The sequence below is a fragment of the Hylobates moloch genome, unplaced genomic scaffold (assembly GCF_009828535.3).
Source record: "Hylobates moloch isolate HMO894 unplaced genomic scaffold, HMol_V3 SCAFFOLD_12, whole genome shotgun sequence".
Lineage (NCBI taxonomy): Eukaryota > Metazoa > Chordata > Mammalia > Primates > Hylobatidae > Hylobates > Hylobates moloch.
The window spans coordinates 30100798-30115176 of record NW_026652287.1 but is presented as its reverse complement, the minus strand read 5'-3'; the positions used below and the strand labels follow the sequence as shown (position 1 = coordinate 30115176).

Here is a 14379-nt window from a genome sequence, read left to right as displayed (position 1 = left end):
CCCATTAAAAAAAAAATAAAAAATAAAATAAAATAAAATAAAATAAATTATTGAGCATCTGTGATGTGCTAGGTGCTAACGGTTTCAGAGGTGAAAATAAAGTCAAGGTTTCTGTTTTTATAAAGCTGACATTTTATCGGTGGATTTTTTGAAACACAACAAAATTATATAACTTAGAAACCTACAGTTAAAATTCAGATTCCTACTTTCAGAAACTTATTAAACATCAATACCATGCACTTGGAATTTTTTATGTATTCATTTTGATTATACTCAGCAAGATCATCTGTCAGTAAAGACTGATACTATTTCTAAAATATTGCTCACTTACTAGAAATTAAACAAATAAAAACACTTACATACTGGAAATTTATTAAATCCCATTGCTATAGACTGGGCTTTTATATGTGGATAAAAAAGAGCTAAGAACTGAGTAGCACATTACCAAAACTACAAATATTATCCTGCATTCAGTATGTAACTTCCTGTGAAAATCATAACTTAACCAAAACTTCGCCTCCAAGCTCATTAAAACATCTTTACTGGACTAAAACTCACTCTTCAATATTGTCAAAAAATATTGTCTAATATTTAAGTTCCAGAGTCAATAATTAACTTTTCTTGTGAAATAAAGAAACATCAGAATAATCCCTTTGCAGGGATTGTTTTGTGTTTATAGTAACACCAGAGAAAAATGTCCATTTTCACTTTTAAAATCAGTGGGTTTTACAAAGGCATAAACGTAGATACAGGCATAAAATTTCAACTTCAAAACAATGAAACTTCAGACACATTCAGTAAATTCCTCTTTCCTCCCAGCTGGCATATGTAAGCAGATATTGTAACACCCCATTAGTGGATCAGGGATAGCTATATAAAGACACATGTGAAGATTTGAATCATATTTCAAGGCTGCAATGGTCCTTGGTTTATAAAGTTTAACTCCCTCATTGTTAGAGTGACACTGAGGTCTAAAGAAGGGAAACAGCGTATCCACATTGATATCATTGGCAGTGGCAGACTGACCACCACGAGTCAGGTTTTCTCAAACTGAATGTACCTGGTAGAATTTGGCTATGAATAATAAAAAAAAATTGGGGTACTTAAAAATACAGGTCTCTGGGCCTTATCTTCAGAGATTCAAATTGGGTGGAGCTGGGAAGGTACCCAGAATTTGCTGTTGATGATACTACAGCTGTTCTGAGAACTAAACTCAAAGAAACACTATGCAAATTCTTTAAGACTTAACTATTTCCAAAATAAAATGTAAAGTAGTATGAGAATTTCAAATCATAGCTTCAAAAACATTGTTTTTTTTCTCCCCACTGCTTCTCAGATATTCATGTTTTCATGGCAAATACACAATCAACAAAAGTCAAAGTCCGTTGACTGTCCAGGCATGACTTTGAGTGTCACAAGGAGCCCCTGCAAAAGGTTGGAGATATGAGCCTCTGGCCATTTTCTCATGTTACAAAATTATCTAGCTAATGTATTTCTAAGGCAGTGAGAGGAATATTTCATTCCAGGAAATAACTGAAACAGTGAAATTGTTTAAACTACTAATGTTTTATTACTAATACAAATAAAAATTTCACATTTATACAGATTTGCTTTTCAATAATGTATTTACTTATTTATTCAGTGAACATTTCCTGAATATCTACCAACCAAGCCTTTAGTCAACATCTGCTGCATCATAAATGTCTTCAAAGTGTTTCCCAAAACAGACTTGATAATTAATTGGAAAATGATACTGGAAGTTATGGGGATTAGGTGCCGAGTTTTATTACCTTATACAGCAGTATTTATGATTACAATGAAACATACAAAAATGTTTTTATATTAATATAATACTAAAGAAGTTCAATTCTTGTAACTATGTTAATGGGCTTCTGACTTAAAGAAAATTTACTTAGGTACAATAACAAAGTAGTAATTGGAATCATAGTTAACTCAAATAGAAAATAAACTTCATAGGTTACAATTTACATTAAGCCCAATAATTCAATTCTAATGACAGTCTTGTGTTTTACATTTAGCCTTATATGCTCCTTCATGAATTCTCTGCAAAGCATATATGAAGCTTGAATGAAGCAGGTCCCAAATTTTAATTAACCTTGATGAAATGTGACAGATTACTGATTTAACTCAATTGAGAGTATGGGATTATCATCTCTAAATCAAAGATGACCTCAAAAGATTTACCATTATGCTTTTGAGTCTGTACTCATATCCTGTCATTTCAGATTATTTTGACTTATTTGTTGTTTCTCCATCTTGTTCTAAAAAGGATTTAAGGCTGTTATTTCAAATTAAGGTTTGCTTTTCAGACTTTTTCTGATGAAAGAAACAGTTGGATCTCCATCAACAGATTCACAGTTGACAGACCAAGTTCTGTCCATGGCTTTACTTTATTTTCTGGAGGGCACTGCAAAGGATTCCAATTTCACCTACAAAGAAAAACACCATCAAAATGGGCCACTTATATAATAAACAAACACTCTTCAAGTGTCCACAGTGCAAAGCACTAGGGGATAAGTGGGCTTCTTGGATAAGCTGGATGCCACCCCAACTTTCAAGGAGCTTACAGGCTCATTATGGTATAAGTACTTGCATGTTTTAGAAAATGCCAGAGCCATTAATGTAATCAGCATCCCTTTTCCATAGGTCACTTCCCAGGGAAGGACTTAACAGGTCTCTCCCCAGGCAAATCATTAGCTGTTCCATTTCTCTTTTACATTACCATCTACGGATGCTTCAAGAAGCGAAATCATTGAACCTAATAGTATGGTTCCCACAAAACTCTAGTGTCAGAATCACTTGAGGTCTATAAACTCCCAAGAGTTATCACAAATTTGGTAAATTTAGCCTTGGCTATGACTCAGAGCTATTAATTTTTAGATAGCTTTTCATTTGATTCTGATGCACATTCAAATTTTAGAATCTACGGTCTAAGCAGATAACTCAGTCTAGACGGCAAGATCTCTGGATGAAAGTGTGATGCAGCCTTCCATTTATGCCATGTCTTCACATACCAAGTAAATGAGATTGGAAAGGAGAATATTTTAAACATAAAGAACTGCATGGGCAAGGGTTAGGAGTCAGGAAAGAGCATGAGAACTAAAAATTGATCAGTGTTGCTGGAAGAGAGTATGAAGGGCTAGAGAGATAATCAGGTGATAAATGAGGTAACCCTGTGATATTCTTAAGAGAAATTATTATAATATTCTTATTAGGAAGGAAGAGTGGAAGGCCAACAGATGAGCCACTGGACAGCTTATAAAGCGGATAGAACCAGGCAGAGTGATGCCAACTGGACACTTTGCATAGAAGGGATGGAGAGGCGAAGGAGAAAAAGGAACATGGCAGTGACAGGCCAAGTGTGGAAAGGTGGAATGATGGTGGGAGGTGGAGTAGAATCTAGGAAGGTCAAAGGAAAAAGGACACAAGGGTAATTCTGACCTTTTTGTCAAGTTCTTCTCCATCAATGAACCCATGGCTTACATGGAGGTGCTTTTCTCCTTAATTAAATATTTCAATAAATTTATTATTTTTCCTGTGGCGATGGTAGGGAAAGACCGTCTTCTATTACTGAGAAACCGAGTGGCCTCGTAAGGTGTAAGTTACTTACTGTTAATGGAATCAGCCAAAATCTTAAGCTGCTGGGTATTGTCCAAGACTTCAATCCTTTGGGTGTATGGGTCGTAGCGAACTGAGAAGGGCCGAGGGATTGTGGCAGCAAAGTTCCTAAGACCAAAACCACAGGCTTGAGTGAAGGGCACCATTTGGAGAAAGGTAATCTTAAGAGAGTTCTCAGTGGCATTTTACTTCTCTTTTAGGAACACGGACACCTCCCTAGAGCAGGGTCTTCAACAGTCAGGGCTGAGGGGGGGAATGGAGTTTTAGTGAGTCTTCTTGGGAAGCCTTTGTGTGTGTGTATGTGTATGTACAAACACATATATACATATATTTATTTAGTCACCTAGCTCCAAGAAGACAGAGATAGCTTACAATGAAAGCACTGAATACAATAAAGCCACAAACTCCTATCATTAAATAAAATCAAGAGTAAGTAAAATGTAGCTAAGGAATGCTATATAGAGGAAAAAAAGCTCTGAGATGCTTGACAATCAATGCAGAGGGAAATAGCTCTCAACTGGTGAAGAAAGCACTATGTTAATAATGAAATTTAACATCGATGAAGTACCTTCTATGTACCAAGAACTATGTTAAGTTCTAACTGCCCAATGCTCTTTACAAATATCCTTCCTTATTTAACCTTCACAAAAACCTTAGGAGAAAGTCACCATTACTATACCCATTTTATGGATGAGGAAACAGGCTTGGGAAGGCTACGTGACTACTAAGGCCATACTGTCAGTAAGTTATGCAGCTGGGAAGGAACCCAGGCAGTCTGACTCTGGCCTGGACCCTTTGCTTTTGTGCCTTCCCAGTGCCTTACTCCTGGATCTGGGAGAAATCCACCATGAGGGCCTCTAAGAGGGACATCATGCAATACCATTAACAAGATGTTGCAAAGTAATCACAAATTTCTAAGTTGCCCTCTGGTGAACGTACAGGCTGCTGTACTGAAAATACAATGTTACAGGAGACAGTAGGGACCTCCAAGTTTGGCAAGAGTGGCTCCCCATGTTCCAAGTCAAGCTGCCTGGGCTGAAACCCTGCCTCTGTCTATTATGGCCCTTGTGACCATGGGCACAGGGGACCACTCTTCTGTACCCCAATTTCCTCTGTAAAATTGAGGCAATAATAGTACCTGCCCCAGGGGGTTGCAGCAAATGCTGTTTTACTATGGAGTGAGTGCCCCATGAGTGTCAGTTGCTATCTTTCATGAAGAACAAATGGCCAAGTATATATTTCCACCTCTTCTTCTCTGAAAGGAGCTGTCTCAGCCCAGCTGGTGGCATGAGCCATGTGTTACACATCTGTGATTTTGCCTGCTCTGCACCTCTTCCTCCTTCTTCCCATAAAGCAGCTCGTTTTTGCTTTGGGTGATTTACCCCTATGCCACTAGGTGCATATCAGTCCAGAAGTCAGTATTCGGTGCCAGCCCTCCTCTGGCAAGGAGTTAGCATGTGAACCATGCTCAGCCAATCACATCTCTGCCTACAACTTGAATCTTGAAACTCCAAGTGGTTAGAATTGGTTTCTCTTGGCTGGGATGCTTTGAGGCAATCCAAAGGGATGTGAAGATGCTTTGTTTTGAACCCTGTTCTTTAGCATTCTCTGATTCTCTGAGCCACTTCTCAGCAGAATGGGGTTTTCATGGTTGTTTCCCTTGAGGCCTCGGTACTGACAGGCCTGTGTCCTGGCAAGCCCTTCCCTGCTGGGCTGGGACTGATCACTTGCTGGTTAGAGAGTTGTCTCCAGGAGGGCCCATCCAAATGTGATCTTGGTATGACAGGGTGCTCATCAGCACTGCCTCTAAGCCCCAGTGCCTGGGTCCAAACCTTGGGTCTTGGAGGGAGAGGGGGATGATGCTGGAAGGAGGCTAGGCTCCCAGTTTAGGAGAGAACTAAAACAGCAGAGCCAGAAGGACTTGAGAGCTCTGGACAGAGCTGGAGAAATAGTCATTTTAGGCCAAACCAAGTGGATTTGTGGGCCAGCATTTTACCTTTAATTATCTAAAGATATTAAACGTAAATTAAGGAATATCTATTTTAAAAGAAAGAAACGTAGTCCTCTTTGAAGTCTCTTTATTCCAAAGGGTTCTCAAACAAATGTTAGCTGGACCTGTCTTGTCCCACAATCTTACCTTGCAAATGGAAGGTAAGTGAATGAGCTGTCAAAGGGATAATTTTTACCTTTCTTTGTGAGGGGTCTGGGGAGGATGGAATTTGGATTTAGAAAGGAAAGACTAAGATGTATGTTCATTTATGTCTTTGACTTTCTCCCTTATGTCTCTCTTTTCTCCCTCATGTCTCTCTTTTCAAAAGTGTGTATTTCCTTGAGAAGTCATTTACTCTATCACCACTCCCCTCCATTCCTCTGACCTCTCAGAGGCCACAGATAGGGTTGAAAGCTAACATACCCAGCTTCATAGACTCCCAAAGGCCTGTATGTACCATGCCTGTCATCCGTCACTGATAAGATTTTTTTAAGTGGTAATGTACAGTGAGTATTAGAATATTCATGTCCAGGTGGACCCCCTGCCCTGTCTGTCTCCTGCTTGGGTGCAGGGACTGTGCACTCAGAGGGCCAACAGTCTCAGAGTCCCAGCACCACTCCATCAGCCTCTTGCTGAACTGCCTCTGAGATTAATGCCTTCACCGATTATTTATTGAGTGCTTACTCTGTGTCAGGTATTGTTCCAGGGGCTGGAGGAAAAACAGAAAATAGAAAGGACAAAATTTCTACCCTCGTGGAGCTTACCTTATATAATATATTACAAGTTAATAAGTATTACAGAAGCACTGGTGGCAGGGATGAGTAGAAATAAGTTGGTTAGAGAAAGACATATAGAGATTAAATTTGGGAAAAGATACAAATGAGGAAGCACGTTTTGTAGATGTTTGGGAGAAGAAAGTGAAGAAAGGACTTCCTAGGTTATAAGACTTCTTTGATTTTGTGGGGAGACTTCTGTGGCCATTCCGTATGCAGGAGGGTTCAGTATCTTAACTTGGTGATTGCGTTGAACAGGGACCAGGTGGCAGGGGTGTGTGCAAAGGTCAGCATGCCCAACCTTTCAACAGAGAATGGAAGAAAAGGAGGGTGGTGAACATGGGAGAGAAACTGTCTATGGTACAAAGTTGCTGTAGGCATTGGAATCCACTCTACTGGCCAACCACCCACAGATGAGTGGCACCAGTCAGGAGTCCCCCAGAGCTAGTGGCTCACCTTTGTCACCACCTCACCTTACTTTCTCCTTGGCATCATTAAAACTCTCCGCCACGTAATACAGGGGCTGGAACTCCGTGACACTGTAATTTTGGATGGCTGTCTTCTCCAGCTCAAGGGGGAGGAGCTTCGGCTTGTCTGATAAGCAGTACTGTAGGCCCCAAGTGAAAAGTTATTATCGCTGTTAAATCAGGATCAGTATTCCCTGCTGCATCCCATAGGCCATTTGTGCCCCTTCTCTCATCTCACCCCGATTCCTTCTACATCACAGCCCAAATGCAGTGAGCCAAATTACTTTGCACATACTAGGTTCTACCCTTCATAGCTCATCTAAAACCTACAGCCAAGGGAGAAAGGAGTAATTCATTCCAATTACTTTCAAGTAAGGTGGTCAATAGATGACGTGGGAGCCAACCACACTTTCTGGCATGTGTTTGCATACTCACAAAGCTGCATGCATAGGTCAGCCTTGGAATCAGGAGGCCCCTTCTCCCCAGAGATATGTGTACTTGCAATTCCATTTCTATCTGTAACACCCACAGCCATAATCAAATCATAGCTGCTAAGGTACCAATCACTAGAGAATGAGTTCCCAGGTTGCATGTCAAAATGGATACAAACAGGGTTTCAACAATATTGAAAGCAAAATAATGGTTTTCTGTACCCATCACTTTTAAATCCATCCTTGGTTCCTGTTAAGGTCATACCTGTAATTCACCAAAGGATGACAGGAGCCCAGCACCATATGCCTTTATGGAGTCTCCTTGTTTGCAGAGCCCAAACTCCACAGTAAACCAGTAAATCTGGAATGGAAAGTCAATCTGAGAGCACACTCTGTGATGGTTAATTTTATGTGTCACCTTAACTGGATGAAGGGATGCCTGGATAGATAGTAAAGCATTATTTTCGGGTGTGTCTATGAGGGTGTTTCTGGAGGGGATTGGCATGTGAGTCAGTGGACTGAGTGGGGAAGATCTTTCCTCAATGTGGGCGGGAACCACCCAATGGGCTGGAATCCCAGATGGAAGAAAAAGGCAGAGGAAAGCCACATTCGTATTCTATCTCTCTTGGAAACAGGACACCCTGTTTCTCCTGCCCTTGGACATCAGAACTCCAGGCTCTCCGGCCTTTGGACTCTGGGACTCGCACCCAACCACCACCCAGGGGTTCTCAGGCCTTTGGTCTCAGACTGAGAGTTATACCATCAACTTCCATGGTTCTGAGGCTTTTGAACTTTGACTAATCTACACCACTGACTTTTCAGGTTCTCCAGCTTGCAGGCAGCATATCGTGGGACCTCTCAGCCTCAATAACTGTGTAAGCCAATTCCCCTAATAAGTCCCCTCTCAGATTTCCCTCTCTCTCTTTCTCTCTCTCTATATATCTCACTGGTTCTTTCTCTCTGGGGATCTTTGACTAGTACACACCCCAAAGAAGGAGAAGGCAGCAACTGCCCCAGTGCCATGGACAGGATTGCCCAGGTAGAAGCCTGTGCAGGTTTGTTCTCTGAATCAGCATGACCTGTGATCACGTCTCTGTGTCTTGTGTCTCACTCTATCTAGTCACCTGTTGAATCGAGTGTTGGCTGAATGTAAAGCATGATGGAAAATATCAGGAGGTACTAAGAATACCCAAAAGGAGGCCCCCAACAATTTGTTCTCCATATGACAGGAACTCCTCCATCTCTTTTGTTTTTTTCTCTGTGGTGTCAACTAGACTGAGATGTTCCTCAGATGCTCTGAAGCTGGTAGAGCTCATCAGGCACAATAGTGGGAGGTAGCAGATTAGGTAGTGGTAGAATCAATAAGGAGAATATCCCATAATCCATGCTAAACTTGGGGATGTTTCTGAAGTCAACTACTGCATTTATCTCCCCAAATAACCAAGTATTTTTCTTTCAATAACTGACAGTTCAATATGTCCTAGAGAGTTGGCCCGAAAAAAAGAACATTGGGGTTCTGGGGCTAAGAGGAACCCAGAGCTCAGTTAGCTGCTGGAGACAGTCACAGTTTTGGGGAATTAGGGGTAGGTTATTAGTTACATCTGTTATTGGACTAGAAAATGTTAAACCTGGGAGGTCTGTCAGAGCTCAGTCAGTCTGACCTCCTCACATACAGGTGAGGAGTCTTCAGCCCAGGAAGGTAAGGCAACATGCATGTAGTTACGCAGCAAATTAAGGGCAGCAAGAATCCAGGACTGTTCCCCAACCAATCAGTAACATTTTGTCAATCAGTAACAATTTTTTAGAGAAGTCAAATTGGTGATAAGTCATTTTAATATTGTTATGGCAGATAACATGATGCTTTGAGTTCCATTTATTTTCTTTGTAGAAATGAGAAATTCTATCCAGCTCTGTAACTTCTTTGAAAGCCGCTCCTTGTATCTCTGTAGCCTCTGGCATTTAAAAACTCATGTTCACAAAAATTTAAATCATTCAATTTAAATAGTTAAATTTTTAGTTGCTTTTGAGATGGGCAAGATATGAGCTATTGCATCCCATTTTTAGAGATGAGGAAGAAAAAGCCACTTGTTCAGGGCCTAAAAGCAGCTGTCAGTGAGAAAATAACCTTCTGGGAGATTTTAGCCTTTCTGATGGAACGAGTTCATAAGCTTCTAAACTGATATATCTTAATAATAGATTTGCACTCATTGGCAGTCCATAATTCAATTATAAATGTTTATTTTTCAACTTCTAGGACAGGTAATATGGCTAGTGGCTGGGGTGGGATGTACTAAAATTAGAAACGAGTGTGAAGGAAAGAAATCACCTGCTATGCAGAATTGCTGCTTCTATAGCCCCAGTGGACAAGTGTCATCAGATATACTCAGGAGAGGAAAGTGTTCAGCAAGAAGGGGAAAGCCCACCACCATTTCTCCCTCATGTCTGAGAAAGAAAAGATCCTCATGTATGCTCTGGTGTGAAAAATAGAGATGTAAACATTCCATGTTCAAAGCTCTGGATCCAGATTACTTCATACACACACTTTATGCCAAGGGTTTTCAAGGGCTACTATTATAGCCTGTTGGTGGGTTCAAGATACTGCTTAAAATTTAAGAGATGTAAACATCTGCAGGTAGCTGATTTCAAAATCAAATTTATTAAGGAGAAATCTATCAAAATGTGAAGTTTCACTTGTGCAAATGTAACCCACCACATTCTGATTTTTTTCCCCAGATAACCTGGCTTCCAGGGGAGTAGGAAAGTTTCAAAGACCTGAGGGCCATAGCCTATAGCACTCCCACCATCCACCCAGGGAGAGAAGGGACTTACTGTGGCGAGCTTTTCAATGTACTCATCAGGTGCACCCAGAGAGGCAAGGCCAATTTCCTGTAATTGGGGGAAAACAGAGTCACTGGAGTAGCTGGTGTCTGGCCATCTTTAAGCTTCACCCACAGAACCAACCTGGTACTTGGCCATAAAAAGGTGATGGGTGGCCAGATGCCTTCAGAACGGCCCACATATACCCTGAATGTGGTGTCAAGTCTTTCCTGCCCATATGTTATAGAATCGCAGATCTCCAGGGCAGGGGGACACTTTCACCCTCACTTGGCCCTTTGTTTTCACTTTATAAGTGAGGAAATTGAGGCACAGAGAAGGGAAGTGACTTGCTCATGGTCACAGGGTCGGTTAGTATCTAAAGCTTCTTCTCTTGCCTCCAACTCAGTGATTGTTCATCAGCAGAACATTCCTGGAGTGTTAAATGAGTCTTAATCATGTACCCTGGAAACATCACAGGAGAACTGCAGATAAGTGGTGACATAGTCCAGGCATATATATAGCTGGAGAGTCTAACACGTCATAGATTAATTCTTACCACAGCTTCTGTTGCAGAATTCCTCTACTGTCTCTTTGTCTCTTTTACAGCACTTACTGCAGCCTGCCTTGTGTGTTTGTGTCTTTCCTACTGTATACATTAATTCATTCTCAAAATATTCATTAAGTTTATTCGATGCGCCAGGCAGTGTATAAAATCAGTAAAGATATCTTGTGAATTTTAGTGGAGACAGACAATAAATAATGAACATATACATAACTATGTTAGAAGAATATAAGTTCTTTGGAAAGAAGAAACAAAAGGAGAAATAAGAGGGACTAAGAGCTCCAGGGGATCGAGGGGAGACTTCGATTTTAAATAGGGTTCCAGGGTAAGCATCATTGAGAAGGTGATATTTGAGCAGACTTGAAGGAAGTGGGGTTGTTGGTTATACTGACATATAAGGGAAGCACACTGTTGACCAAGCATGTAGCCAGTGCAAAAGCTTGTATTTCTTTCCCAAGAAAAGGCAGTGTTGTTTGAGTCAAGAAACAGGGAGGAACCAATGTGGCTGGAGAAGAATTAGTGAGGGGGCAGTGGCAGGTCATATCAAAGAGGGATCCAGAGCCAGATCATGTAGAATATTTTTAGATGTTTTAGGGCTTGAGTTTTTCCTTTCAGTGAAATGGAAGCTATTGCAGGGTAATGAGCAGATAGATGGTCACGATCTCACTTGTGTTATCAAGCGCTCCTTCTGGCTGCTGTGTGAGAATAGATGGTAGGAGTTGAGGGTAGAGGCAGGACACCAAGAGACGGTAGGGGTTGAGGGTAGAGAAGGACACCAGGAGACTGGAGGGTAGACAGGGAACCAGGAGACTGAAGGGGTTGAGGGTAGACAGGACACCAGGAGACTGGAGAGGTTAAGTGTAGACAGGACACCAGGAGACTGGAGAGGTGGAGGGTAGACAGGATACCAGGAGTCTGAAGAGATGGAGGGTAGATGGGACACCAGGACACTAGAGAGGCTGAGTGTAGATGGGATACCAGGAGACTGGAGAGGTGGAGGGTAGACAGGACACCAGGACACTGGATAGGCTGAGTGTATACAGGACATCAGGAGACTGGAGAGGCTGAGTGTAGACAGGACACCAGGAGACTGGGGATGTGGAGGGTAGACAGGACACCAGGACACTGGTGAGGCGGAGGGTAGACAGGACACCAGGAGACTGGAGAGGTTGAGGGTAGACAGGTCACCAGGAGACTGGAGAGGTAGAGGGTAAACAGGACACCAGGAGCCTGGAGAGGCTGAGTGTAGACACAACACCAGAGCACTGAGAGGTTGAAGGTTAACGGGACACCAGGAGACTGGAGAGGTGGAGGGTAGACAGAACACAAGGAGACTGGAGACGCTGAGTGTAGATAGAACACATGGAGACTGGAGAGGCTGAGTGTAGACTGGACACCAAGACACTGGAGATGTTGAGGGAAAACGGGACACCGGGGACTGGAGAGGTGGAGGGTAGACAGGACACTAGGAGACTGGAGGGGGCCAGGGTAGAGACTACTAGAGGGGGCCAGTGAGGAGGCTACCGCAGTCACTGGGATGAGAAATGATAGTGGCTGAGACCAAATTGGTAGCAGTAGACATAATTGAAACGGTCAGACTCTACACATATTTTGAAGGTAGAACACACAGGATTTTCTGAAAGATTGGTTGTGGAGTTAGGAGAGAAAGCAGTTGGTAATGTCCCAAAGTGCTTATGGTTTGATCAGCTGGAAGGGCGGAGTTCCTATGAACTGATGTAGAAAAAGCTGTGCTGGCGAAGGTTTGAGAAGGAAGATCCAGAACTCAGTTTTGGACAGGATGATAGAGATGTCTTATAGAAATCCAAGGGGAGATGTTGAATAGGCAGTTCAATATGTAAGTCTGAATTTGGGGATGGAAGTCTTGGCTGCAGATGTAAAAATGCGTCCATCATCAGAGTAGAGATGGTATTTAAAGTCATGAAATTGAGTGAGATCACCAGAGGAGTGGGTTTAGACAGAGATGAAGACTATGATTAGACCCACTTTGAAGCAAGAAGCTACATGGTCTGCATCTCTATATCACTCCCTGGGCCAAGTCCAGAGCCTGGTTCGGATTAGGCTTATAAAATACTTTCTGATTTAGAGTGAACCAAATTCAGATTCTTGGCCTGGATCTGCTCTCTAAATTCAACTAGAAACCACCGATAAATCCAAGACCAAAATGGCGCCTTGTTCTCTTAGTCACCATTCTTCGTGAGCCTAGAGCTTGCCTACAACAAGGGGGGCCCAACATTCCCTGTGCTCCAGCTCCACTCCATCCTGTACTATAGTGGGAAGCAAGTCCTGCCTCTGATCAAAAAGGAATGTTCTCAGGAAACTTTCAACATGACTCGCTGCCTTGGAACTGTCCAGATCAAAGTTGGAACCATGTGACACTGATGCCCCAGAAGCTCTTGTTTGTTGACTTGAGCAACTGTCCACTCTTCTGTGGGGTTCCCCAAAGTGGAAATGGCTTAAGGAGGACTGCCACTTAGCATCTGACTTTGTAAACTAGCTTCTGGTGGTAAGAATAAACGGTTCCTATTCTTCAAGGAAAAATCTGATTGTTTTTTGGCCATAGTAACAAATCCAGACTTTAAAACTGTCCCAAGCAATCAAAGATATCTTGGCAGCAGTAACCACACTTCTGAATGTCATTGGTGATGCTTCTACAGTTAAAGTTCAACTAATCCCTAAACACTTCCACTTCCAAAAGTCCAACGATCTTTGAACTCCATAATTCCCCAAACCTCACATAAAAGTAATTTTTCCTTTTGTTTAGAGAGGCTGCATCTTACAAGTACAGTTTTCCCTCACTTAGCAAGCAATAAATTCCACATTTTGTTTGTTTGTTTCAAATATTTAGTGGTAGCTTCTTTATTTGACAGTGGGAATGTTTATTTCTTCCAGCTGAGGGAAAATGCCCATTAAATTCACACACAATCCCATTATTCTGAAATCCCAATACTTGGCTCAGTATTTGCTCATAGGTCATTCCATTTGATCCTCATGCTTCTTTGTGAGGAAGATGGCTGGTGGAGAGGGCTTCTGACTAATCCACATTTATTAAAACTGAAGCACAGGGTGGCTGATAATGTAACCCCAGGTCACACAGCTGGTTAGTGGCAGGGTTGGAGCCTCGGTACATCAGAGCACCATTCAACCTTCTCATGATCCCAGCTACCAAACCATGGTTTTAGGCTGCCTCTCAGTGCCTGGAGAGAATTAGTAGCATTAGTTTACTCAGCCCAAAACTTTCTCTTTTGGACAGGTGTGGTGGCTCTTTCCTGTAATCTTAGCACTTTGGAAGGCTGAGGTGGGAGAATTGAGGCCAAGAGTTTGAGGTCAGCCTGGGCAACACATTGAGACTCTGTCTCTACAAAAATTAAAAAAATCAGCCAGGCATGAAAGCATGTGCTTGTAGTCCCAGCCACTCAGGAGGCTGAGGTGGGAGGATTGCTTGAGCCCAGAAGTCTGAGGCTGCAGTGAACCATGATTATACCACTGCACTCCAGTCCAGCCTGGGTGACAGAGTGAGACCTTGCCTTAAAAAAAAAAAAAGAAAAAGGAAAAGCTTTTGAGCTTGTTAACCACTGTGAAAGATGAATGAAATTCTAGGTTGCAGGGTTGCAGCTTTGATGATGGTGATAAGATATTCAGCTCATTTTTTTTCTTTGTTAACTCTAAGTCAGGGTATCAG

The 14379-nt window shown here is 42.1% G+C and overlaps 1 protein-coding gene across 1 annotated transcript in view; it reads right to left on the bottom strand.

Moving 5' to 3' along the window:
* Window positions 1–2372: 2372 nt before the first annotated feature.
* PAH (phenylalanine hydroxylase) overlaps window positions 2373–14379 on the bottom strand; it is a 66997-nt gene continuing 54990 nt past the window's right edge. Inside the window, exons 9-13 of the mRNA XM_032168863.2 lie at window positions 10130–10186; window positions 7566–7661; window positions 6876–7009; window positions 3632–3747; window positions 2373–2450 (exon numbers count right to left, since the gene is read on the bottom strand). Of these exons, the coding sequence (XP_032024754.1) occupies window positions 2407–2450; window positions 3632–3747; window positions 6876–7009; window positions 7566–7661; window positions 10130–10186 (447 nt within the window). The 3' untranslated portion in view covers window positions 2373–2406. The remainder of the gene's footprint in view (window positions 2451–3631; window positions 3748–6875; window positions 7010–7565; window positions 7662–10129; window positions 10187–14379) is intronic.